The sequence below is a fragment of the Callospermophilus lateralis genome, chromosome 6, assembly GCF_048772815.1.
Source record: "Callospermophilus lateralis isolate mCalLat2 chromosome 6, mCalLat2.hap1, whole genome shotgun sequence".
Lineage (NCBI taxonomy): Eukaryota > Metazoa > Chordata > Mammalia > Rodentia > Sciuridae > Callospermophilus > Callospermophilus lateralis.
The window spans coordinates 81,087,873-81,099,463 of NC_135310.1; the positions used below are offsets into that span (position 1 = coordinate 81,087,873).

At 37.3% G+C, this 11,591-nt stretch overlaps 1 protein-coding gene across 2 annotated transcripts in view; it reads right to left on the minus strand.

The window, feature by feature from the left end:
• Ttk (TTK protein kinase) overlaps window positions 1–2,925 on the minus strand; it is a 36,236-nt gene extending 33,311 nt beyond the window's left edge. For both annotated transcript variants that reach the window (XM_076859983.2, XM_076859982.2), the window contains exons 1-3: window positions 2,787–2,925; window positions 1,468–1,690; window positions 912–1,018 (exon numbers count right to left, since the gene is read on the minus strand). In XM_076859983.2, coding sequence (XP_076716098.2) covers window positions 912–1,018; window positions 1,468–1,690; window positions 2,787–2,925 — 469 coding nt within the window. The remainder of the gene's footprint in view (window positions 1–911; window positions 1,019–1,467; window positions 1,691–2,786) is intronic.
• Between the last annotated feature and the right edge of the window lie 8,666 nt (window positions 2,926–11,591).

Here is an 11,591-nt window from a genome sequence, read left to right on the forward strand (position 1 = left end):
CTTATTCTAACACACAGGGAGGAGGAATCTATTTTTCCTTGTAGGAAAACGATAATTTAAAAAAATATTAACATAACAATATACACAATAGACCAAACATTCAGATTACTAGGATTCAGAAGTTATCTGTATAGGTGAAAGTTCAGGATTCACAAACCATCTCTGTGTTGTATAGAACTTCTCCATAACTTCAATCCTGGAAAACTATGCAGTCCTAATTTAAGTACCATGGGGATTCTGCTCATATTTATATTTATCACAGGCTGGTAAATGGGATCAGAGCTGTAGCTTAAACAAGGCAGAAGGAAAACAGGAAGACTTGACCAGAGGATATATCCAAAGACCCCAGAAAGATGAAAAAAGGGAGAAAAGACTAAGGAATGGCCAAGCTAAAAATATTTGAAGAAAACAGAAGTCATGGTCCTATCTAAAAGGTCTAGACTATAAAGAACCATGCAAGCAAAACTGATGCTTTTATAGCAGTTTATTTTTTAAAGAACTACCATTAAATGTTACAGCTGTTTTAACATATACTCTGATGCTATGAAATCATAGTTTAAGAAAATCTTATCTAAGTTCTTGGTTAAATGTTTTATGTCCTTCATTTTATAAATACACAGTGAAGAAGCTAATTTCCTTTAAATGTTTTCTAAATCCAACAGCACAAATACAATGTTCATACCTGCTTCTCTGGACTAATCCTTATTAATAGAAGAACCAGTATAATGAATACTCTGTATTTATGCTTAATTAGCATATTGACTTATTCTCATCTGATCAACTTTATATATATATATATATAATTCAGCAAATCTCACTTGAATTCGAGCAAAATCTTAGGAAATCTTAAGATTTCTTACAATGGGATATTATCTTTTACTTAGAATTTGGATTTGACATTCTCAGATTACCTTGAGACAGTTCAAATTGTGCAAACGATATATGCACAAAAGCAAATTTCTTGCAGTTTTCTCTGGCCATTTGAAAGTAGTCACGTGCATCATCTGGCTCTTGAATACTATAATAAAAGACCAGAGTCAAAACAAAAAGAAAAGGACACAGCTATTTAAACATGATAATTTTTCATTGTGTTTTCCATGGGATATTGCTTTTTTCTATATGTAAAATTAAATATTAAGTTTTAAAAAATCTTTTTAGGTAGAGACTAAAATATGAGTTCATTATCCCTCTTTACAATGTAGTTTCAAATTTTGTAATGTTGTCGCTTAAATGTAGTTAAAGGCTGGGTGTTGTGGCCCACCCACCTGTGATTCTAGCTACTTGTGAAGTTGAGGCAGGAGGATTATTATAACTTGAAGGCCAGCGTGGGCAGCTAAATGAGATCTTGACTCAAAATAAAACAAAAAGAGGTCTGCAGCTATAGCTCAGTGATAGAATGCTTACCTAGCCTATGTGAAGCCCTGGGTCCTGCACACACATAAAAATAACTAAAATGTGTATACTTACGCTTTTAATTCAGCAAATCTCACTTGAATTCGAGCAAAACTTTCATTTTGGCCATATTTATCTGGAGGAAGTGCTTCAATGGCTTGACTATAACGACCAATCAATTTATTTAAAAGAGCATCATTTAGGGGGACACTGTTTTTCTCTAATTTGAGCAAGAAATTCAACCAGTCCTCTGGGTTGTTTGCCATCATCATAATTTGGTTAACAGTTCCAGAGTTATCTGAATAAGGAGAACAAAATGTATCACATAAACTTCTTGTAATATTTTAACAGTTCATAATGGGAAGTCCTCTATCAATGATATAATTTATTAAAAATTCAGAAGCTTATTGTTCTGTTCCTGACACAACTTTCTTTACCACCTTACTCATTTAATAATTTTTCCATATATCTCAAACTTACTTGTAAAACAATCAAAGAAACCACTTTACAAAATATATGAAACTGATATGGTCATTTTCTTCTTCCTCCAAGTTACTTACATTTCTCCTAGGGGTTCTATTAATTTTCTGTTCTCACCAACTACCCTGGTCTAGACCTTAAGAACTTAATAGGACTTCTTTGATTGTCATATTCTGTGGAACCCACACCTACAGAAACAGCAAATACAATCTTCAGATATAATTTTCACACTGTAATGTATTTTTTACTTAATTTATTGATTGGTTAAGGTAACCTGAATTATAGTCTCCAGTTTATAATATTTTAGTCATCACTAAGCATTATTAAATTTAGATTTCCCAGAGAAATCACTATTCCTTAACAGCGTAAAATCTTCACTTTTGTAAACAAAATTACTGTTTCTGCTTTTTACTAAAATATAGTATTCCAGACTTAGTGCTGCATGCCTGTAATGCCAGCAACTTTGGAGGCTGAGGCAGGAGGATCACACCTTCAAGGCCAGCCTGGGCAACTTAGGGAGCCCATCTCAAAATAAAAAATAAGGACTGGGGATACTCTTCAGTGTTAGAGCACTTGCCTATCATACCTGAGTCCCTGGGTTATATCCACAGCACTGCAAAAAATAATAAAATAAAAAACAAAAAAGGCTAGGGGTGTAACTCAGTTGGTAGAGCAACTCTGTGTTCAATCCTGAGTGTCACAAATAAGTAAATAAATAAGAACATAGGACATTCATAACTTTGCTTTTTTCGCTTTAAATTTAACTTGGTCTGATCTAATGAGTGAGCACTAATTACTGAGAAAAATACATTGTTAAAATTACTGAGAAAAGTACATTGTGGGTGGTTAACATCTCATTTCTTTACCTTAAAGAACACTCAATAAGTGGTTATTCAAAAAGAAAAAAAATTCACCTGTAGTATCAGCAGAGACTTTACTCAAACTTAGCTCATCAGTAAGATCTTCATTTTTATATTTATTTTTAATATCTCTCACTTTGTTCATTATGGAATCAATTGTCAATTCTCTGCCACTTAAATCTTCAGCCTCCATCTCTAAGTTGCAACTAGCCTTTTAGAACGCAAAAGAAAAAGCATTAGTTTTGAGGACACATTTAATGCTGCTATTATTCAAACAATGGACCCGACTTTGTAATTTATACAGAAAGGTTACCACTTTTCTTCCTAATATTACTTAGTGAAGTTACACTTTTAAGTCACAGCACAACACAAAATCATATGCCTCCTTTTAAACTTTCTATTTTTCTTCTATGCACGGAATGCCTTCCTTTTTTTAGAATGACTTTCTCTAGGCCACCTGAAAATTCCATCCTTTTTCAAAAAAATACGACCAAGTGTTTTCTAGGATTGTGGCAGTAACAAAAAGAACGCTTTGGGTAATGTGAATAACGGTTCTTTTATTTAATTTGCCTTATTTGAATTAATCTTCATACTTAATGTGCTTTCACAGCAGAATATGAACATCACGACCCTTTATTAATAACTGGGATTTAGCAGATTTGTTCTTGTGTATACCTGGCAGTACGACTTGCTACATTAATCATTCTATACAAGAATCAATCGAAGTTACTACTATAGTATTGAGCATTTGCTAATCTGCATGATGGTGTTGGATCAACACAGTGAAGTCTTTCTTCCTGTCAATCTCATCTTTGTGAATCTTAAATATTAATCCAGTCATCCAGGATACCTAACAGTACTGCCACGCTGCCCTCGATAAAAAGGGGCGACAAAGTAGGCAGCAAGATATCACCCACCTCTGAAGTCAGGTTTGAAACTGTCAGAATACTGTCACAAACTCCTAACGAGAGCGGACGAGAGGGACTGTATTTTGAGGAAAGTCTCCCGTGTAGGTGCCCCGCCTCGGCCTCTTTCCAACGAGGTCTACACCCACTTTTTACTTCCTCAACAAACCCTTCAGTATCACCCCACCCTCTAGATTGTCTGACGCAGGGAAACCTCTGCTTTTCTCCAGCTCTTTTAACCGCGCCGCACGTCATCTACTCAGTTCTGAGCCTCCCCGGTCTCGCCCCCACTTCTCACCGACCTGCGCCGCTACGAGCTCCCACCCAGGACGCCACCGTTTTTTGGTGCGTCCGCGAGGCAGAACTTACCGCTCCTGGAAGCAAAGCTGTAGAGAAGAAAAAATGGAACCCAAATCGCTCCCCGCAAACACATTTGAATCTCCCCGCCGCTACCGCCGTATCCTCGTATTGGTCACGGCTACTCACGTGGCAGCGTCTGACATGATTGGTTCCTGAGCGTCCGCCTCGACCCTGCGTCCTTTAGCTGCGCCCGGGAGGGTTTTGGACCTTGGCCCGGACCCAACTGCTGCTACGCTGACCCACTTGAGCAGCGCTTGTAGTGGCGGAATGCTTTAGCCAGGCAGGTGTGCCCTGGAGCCCTGTCGGTTGCCTTTTCTATACTTTCTGGCTTAAACAGGCCGGATTTCTGGCAAGGAGAAGCCACTCCTGGGCGGAGCTGGCCGGGGGCGGGGACGACTGGTATCTAAATGGTGCGAGGTGGGTCTGCCTTTCACCTCGACATCCCTCCGTTCTCTTCGAATAGACAGCATGTAAGGACAATGGATTTTTCACGGCGCTACCTACAGTCTTGTAGAATCTCTTTCGTTTTTATCCTTGAGCTTCCGTTTGTGCCCTCCCACTATCCTTAAATGATTGCTTGCCTGTCTTCAAGACAAGACCCTTCCCCCTGGTAAAATTCTGCATGGAACTTACATGCCAGACATAATTACCCTACTTAAATTCACTTTATCAGTCCCCCTGCCTTCTAGACTGTTTCACTTAAGGTCTCACTGCTCTGCTGCTAAGTGGCTTTGAGGTTCAGGGCAACGGTTATCTCTTTTATCTTTGAAAGGAGAGATGCCTCTTTTGTGCCAGAATCATGACAAGTGCTCTGTGGTAGGATTGGTTCATTGATTTGGGGTGGGTGTAGGAAACTTAACTGCACCTGTTATTTATTAACTGCCGTCCCAGCCAGCTTGAATTTTCTTCATCACTCCCCTGCCCCTGTACTGGGAGTTGAACCCAAGGGCGCTCTACCACTGAGCTACATCCCCAGGCCTTTTTATTTTTAAATAAAAAACATTTTTATTTTTTATTTACTTTTTTTAATGCTACGTCTTTAAAATCCATTTGTTAAATTGTTCAGGCAATTTAACTGAACTTAGCGTACTCCTGCTTCACCTCCCAAATTACTGGCCACTGCAACTAGCTGTCTTCATCCCTCAACCATATTTTTCCATATCTGTTGGGTATACATTTTTGCTTCAGCAAAATAAAATGATTTACTATACCATGGTTAATGAATCACTGCCTTTACTTTTTTGCATCTAACACTTGCTGTATTTGAAAGGAATTTATTATACCACCAGTTCTTAATTTCTTTCTTTGGGACCTAATCTCAAAGTGTGCATTTTTTTTCTGAAAATATTGCTCTGCTGGTGAATAACTTCATTCTAACACTTATGTTTAGTCACTAATTTGGTGATTTCCAGTCTTATAACTTTAAAATGCCATCTTGATATTGACTCCAAAATTTTTATCTCCAGCTGAGTTCTCTCTCTTGAACTACATCTTCAAATATTCATTGCCTACTTAACATCCTCTCTTAAATATCTCATAGGCATCCTAAACTCAAAATGTCCAAAACTGAGGCCCTATTTTGCTTACTCAAATCTGCTTCTGAAAAAAATCTCTGTAAAAAATAACTTAATTATTCCAGTTTTTAAGACCCAGAACCTTTGTGTTATCCCTTAGCCAACATCCAGTTCATAAGCAGACTAGTCACAGTCTTATCACAAGATTTTCTGGAATGCTACCATTCTTCCTACCTCCACTGCTGCCACTCTAGTAAAAAGTACCTTCATCATTTACCAAAATTACTCCAGTGGCCTCATGGCTGATCTCCCAGCCTCTGCCCTTGCCTTGCCTCAATTTATTCTCCTTCACAGAACACTCTTAAATCAGATCATGTCCTCTGTGCTCAAAACCAGTACTCCCCAGTCTATCTCAGAATAAAGAACTAAAGCCCCTATAATGGTCTAGAGTTGTGTGTTCAGTATGCTATTATAAGGTACCCATGGTTATTGAGTGTTTGAATCTATCTATTACCATTGAGAAAATCAATTTTTAAATTAATCTTAACTAAAAACTGGTATTTGTTATAGTTATTGGAAAACTTTTCAAAAATCTTTTGTAGTTATAGGTAGACAGCATGTCTCTATTTTATTTACTTTTATATGGTGCTAAGGGTGAAACCCAGTTCGTCACATATGCTAGGCAAGCTAGTTATTGAAAAACTTTTAAGCATACTTTCAAATTTACTTTTCGGTTTGTAACTTTTGTGAGATCTTAATGCAAATTAATATGGCTTTTTATTTTTTGATATGGCTAATGGAAAAATTGAAAAGTACTTGTGTGGCTTATGTTATACTTGCATTGAACTGTGATGTTCTAGAAATCCTATGGTTTTACCTATCTGATCTATTTATCTAATTCTCCACACCACTAGAATGTAAACTCTATGGTTACAGGAATTTTTACCTACTTTGTTCATCACAGCATCTGTGGTGCTTAGATTGGTGCTACTACATTGTTGACACTTGACAAATGTTAGTTAAAACTAACATTTACAACTTTTGGAGTATTTGAGAATTCTGTTTCCTTTAATATGCTTTTGTAGTTGTACAAAAATTTGTTATTTGAATTAAAGCCACCTTCATCTGAAAGTGAATAAACTAGTTTATTTCCAGAGTCAAGTCTTCACAAAACAATTCACCAACAGATGTTATGCTTATATTTTAAGATGGAAATTTTCATATTTTTGTCACAAAAATATAAATTTGGACTCTATAACTTTGCCATTGTCAATGTATCACTTTTTTGATAATCTTTATCTTCTGTAAGCACAGCTGCCTTTTTAATTCAGTTACTGAAGTCATTGTTACATGAGTTCACTAGGCCTCAAGCTCTGATCTTAAAATTTGTTTCCTATGCTTGAATTTACTTTGTGCATCTACAGGGGTGAAATTTGATAAATAATAGATTCATTTACTACAAATATGTTCAGTTGTATACCACGTTTTGATGGTTTATTCTGGCATAAAATGTTATGAGTGTGTATGATTCTGGTGCATGTAGAACAGTGAGAGCCTATATGAATATGTATTATCAGGAAAGCCAGATATCACAGAATGGACTGAGCCAGACCTAAAAGAGAAAAAAAGTGCCAAGGAGGCTAACAAAGTACTTCACAGATTATGAAAAAATGCAATGATGGGGCTGGGGCTGGGGCTGTAGCTCAGTGGTAGAGGCTTGCCTACCCAGTGGGGTTCCATTCTCAGCATGGCACATAAATAAAAGTCCATTGACAACTAAAAAACATATTAAACAAAACAGAACACAACGACAGCTTGGATTATGGTCTGGCCAAGAAAATCAGCACTGACAAATTGGGACCCCTACCTGGACTTAGTTACTATTATTCAATGCAACAGATTATATTAACAAACAGCAGAAAAAAAGTAGGATTCTTAGCTTCTGTTTTTCTTTTTTCTTCATCATGGAGACTAGCATTCAACCTGACAATCTTAAAGACAAATATGTTTCAAACTCTTCTTAGGACAGATTGTATAAGAAAGGCACTTAAGGTGGAATGTGGTGGTGCACATCTGTAATCCCCGTGGCTCAGGAGTCTGAGGCAGGAGGATAATGAGTTCAAAGCCAGGCTCATAGACTTAGCCAGGCCTTAAGCAACTCAATGAGACCTCGTCTTAAGTAAAATACGAAAAAGAGTTGAGAATGAGGCTCAATGGTTAAGTGACCCTGGGTTCCATCTCCAATGAGAGAGAGAGAGAGATAGAAGAACAAGAAGAAGAAGAAGAGGAGGAGGAGGAAGAAGAGGAAGAAGAAGGGCTGGGGATGTGGCTCAAAGGGTAGTGCGCTCGCCTGGCATGTGTGCGGCCCGGGTTCGATCCTCAGCACCACATACAAACAAAGATGTTGTGTCCGCCGAAAACTAAATATTAAAAGGTATTTTTTTTTAAAAAAAAAGAGGAAGAAGAAGAAGAAGGAGAGGAAGAAGAGGAAGAGGAGAACCTTACTTTGTTGGCTACTGTATTTTGGAGAAACTAAACAGAATAAAAAAATTACTGATATAATCCCAGAAACATTGATGGTAATCTCTGAAAAGTTGTGATAAATTCTAGCAATGAAAGAAACCCAGAAATGAACAAACACTACTTTTTAAAAAGAAAATTTGGAAGTTTCAGGTCTATATGATGTTGAGATAGATTTTTTTCACCCAATTTTGGAATGAATTAAATTGTTTGGAAGCAAAGATCTCTAGATACCAATATGAATTTGTTAAGAACAGGTCATATAGGATATATTAAATTTTTATTTTAATTGTTGCTAAATTTATAATTGGAAAGATCATAAGAATAGAATACCTTAACTTTGACCAAAAGAAAAAAAAACAAAAAAAACCAACTTTCTTTCTTACATTTTTGTCTGGAACAGAGAGGAGCATGTCGTTCAATACCACTAATATGATTCTGCAGCTCTTCATCATTATTCTCAAAGATTTCTTCTAAAAGTTTAAGGAGAAGACAGGTAGAAATTTTCAGACTAGATAAAAAGCAAGCCTGCTACTACCTATGAGAAACCCAGTTTATTGTTTCTGCTTTGTTCTGTTTTGCTTTGTGTGGAGATGGCGTCCTTCTATGTTGCCTAAGCTGGTCTCAAACTCCTAGGCTTGAGTGAGCCTTCTGCCTTGCCCTCCTGTGCCAAAAACTTCAGAATGGAGAAATCAGAATTAATTAGAATAATATGCCCCAGTATCAAAACAGGTAGTAATCACACAGTACCACCATTGAACTCTACTACATTCAACATGACTCCAGGTCATTGATCTGGAGAGAATTGAATTTTAAAAAGGAAGAGAAGGGTTAAGGATATGGCTCAGTGCTAGAATGCAGGAGGCCCTGGGTTTGATCCCCAGCAACACAAACACCACCTAACAGCAAAAGGAAGAGAAAGAGAAAATAATATATAGCATGCTCTTCATGATATACTGTGAAGAGGTAAGATGATATCCCTTCTTTGTTACCTTATGAGATCAAAATTTCACATGAACCAAATAGAGAGGAAAAGAAAGTCTTCAGTGTAGAGATAATACCATTAACTGTATGGCTTCAACAGCACACATTTCTTTTCTCCTGATTCCGATGACTGGAAATCCAAGTTCAAGGCTCTGCAACAGTTGTTACTGGTGAGATCTCTTTCCTCATCTTGCATATGGTGCCTCCTGTTTTCCCACTTTTTAAAATTAATTAATCTATTTATTTATTTTGGTCTGTGCAAAGGCAGAAAGAGAGAAATCTCTGGTGCTTCTTTCTCTTCTTATAAGGAAAGGACCCTATCCCCACACCCTTACAACTTCATTTAATCACTTTCTTAAAGTCTTATTTCCAAATATGCTCACATTGTAAATTGCCTAGTTTTAGGAGCTCATGATTTGGCCTATAACAAAATGCCTAAGGAGAGAAGTGGAATCAGCCTAGTGTTTGTGAGCTGACAGTTCTCAAGTAATATTTTTTTTATTTAAAAAACTTTTTGTGATGCTGGGGCTTGGTGCATGCTTAGAAAGTGCTCTACCACTGAACTGCATCTTAGCCCTAAGTACTTTTTATTAGCTAGAGGATATATGCTGTGCAGATATAGTGCTGCTGTAGGGACAGATGAGGCAAGGCACCGAAGATAGCAGGAAACAGTTGTATATGGCTGCAGCCAGGTTCAGAGGGTACAGCTTTTGCTGTTATCATTCAATCTCCTGAACCCTGAGTTCATGTAGTTTCAGAATTTTATACCCAGCATCAATGGGAGGGGCTCAGAAGTTCACAGTCTGCAAAAGTTCACATAAAATCAACTTTTTTCTTTCACTGTTCTGGGTAAGTTAACCCTTCAAGGACAACACCTGAGAAGGGGAGAGCTTCTTCTCCCCTTTCTTCCTCCCCCTGCCAGCTGTTACCATGGAGCCCAATTGGTAACTTCTCTTATTTTAGAAATGTAGACATCTCTGTGAAGCTCCAGCTCAAGGCAAGAGGTCTTATTTCCATATTTCTACAAACTACTACACTGGATACATGTTTGTGAAAAACTAGTAAGGGGGTGTCCAGCACCTGGAGTGTTGATTTCTTCCTGGCCATTGGCCAAGTAAAACAGGGCAACAGGAAAATAGGAAGTTTATCTACATTGAACTCTTTTGTAGAAACTCTTGCTCACAGTCCTAAAATCAGCCATGGTGAAGATTTCTGGAGAAGCCCAGTGTAGACTTTTCTATGGAGAAAGGAGTTGCCACTACAGTGCAGGGTATAAGAATATATCAGAAAGCTCTGAAGTCATGCAAATTACAGAAAAACAATGCAAAATACCCTCTCGTCCTGATTTTGATGTTGTCCTCAAAACTTTTCTCTCTATATGTCTCTTTTTCTTTTTCTTTTTGTGCTAGGGATCAAACCCAGAGCCTCAAGTATGCTAGGCAAGTGTTCTACCACTGAGCTACAATCCTACCTCTCTCCCCATTTTGTTCCTAAGTTTATACTCAGTTTATTTACTTTTCTTACATTTCTTGATTTCATATACATTTCTCCTTTTCTTCTGTCACACTTTGTTAAAGCAATAGTAATCTCTTCCTTACAAGGAATATAACAGTGCTTTCTCAATTTACCTTTTTACATTTAATTTTACTGTCCTTCAAATAATCCTTTAAAAATTTAACTCACATTCTTACAATCTTTGATGGCTTCCTTATTGTTTTTTAAATACGGCCTGCCATCCTTAATTCAGTCTATGAGATTCTGTAAAATCTGGTCCCTGTCTCTCTCTTGAGCCATATCATACACCCACTTCCCATCACGATCACCAACCTTTAGCCTTTCTGGATTTCTGTTTCCTCCAACAGGCATCCTTCCCAAATGCTGTGCCCTCCACCCAGGATAATCCTTCTCATTCTCCAACATCCACCGATTATTCATTTATTCAACATGTCTTTGCTTTATTATCTTTTCCTTAGCAAAGCTTCACTAGGCTAGGTCCCCTTATTACACAATCTTTGCACACTTGACTCCATCTTGAAAAAAGATCTCTGGACCAGCGGTCAGATACTTAGTTTCTAGCCTTAATTTTTGGCCGTGTCACTAATTTCCTGGACTGTGTATCATCAACTGTATGAAGAAATTGAACTAGACCAGAAACGCATTTTGTAGATTAACTCCCTCAGACTTTCAGAGGTGAAACCAACAAAATCTACAGCTGAAAATGCAAGGGTCAGGTATTGAGTCACCCACAGAAACCATCAGAGTCTTAGATTTTCTCCAGCATTTTCAGCTGAAAGTGCAGTTTTGTGAGGTGCACATACACCATGGTGAGGAGAGTAGAAGGGCAGAGTGTAAAGGACTGACTGAGCTAAACCATAGTTTTTGCTTAAATGCTGCTCACTCCTTAAGATGTATATAAATTCAATAATAGCTTCTTGGAGGAAAAAAGTGAATATAAAAATATACATTATTTTAAAAAGTTTTATTCAGGCACTAAATTCAATAAACTTTACATACATAAATCACATAATTTGATGTTTTGACATAAATAAAAAGGCATGAAACTAAAACACAATAAA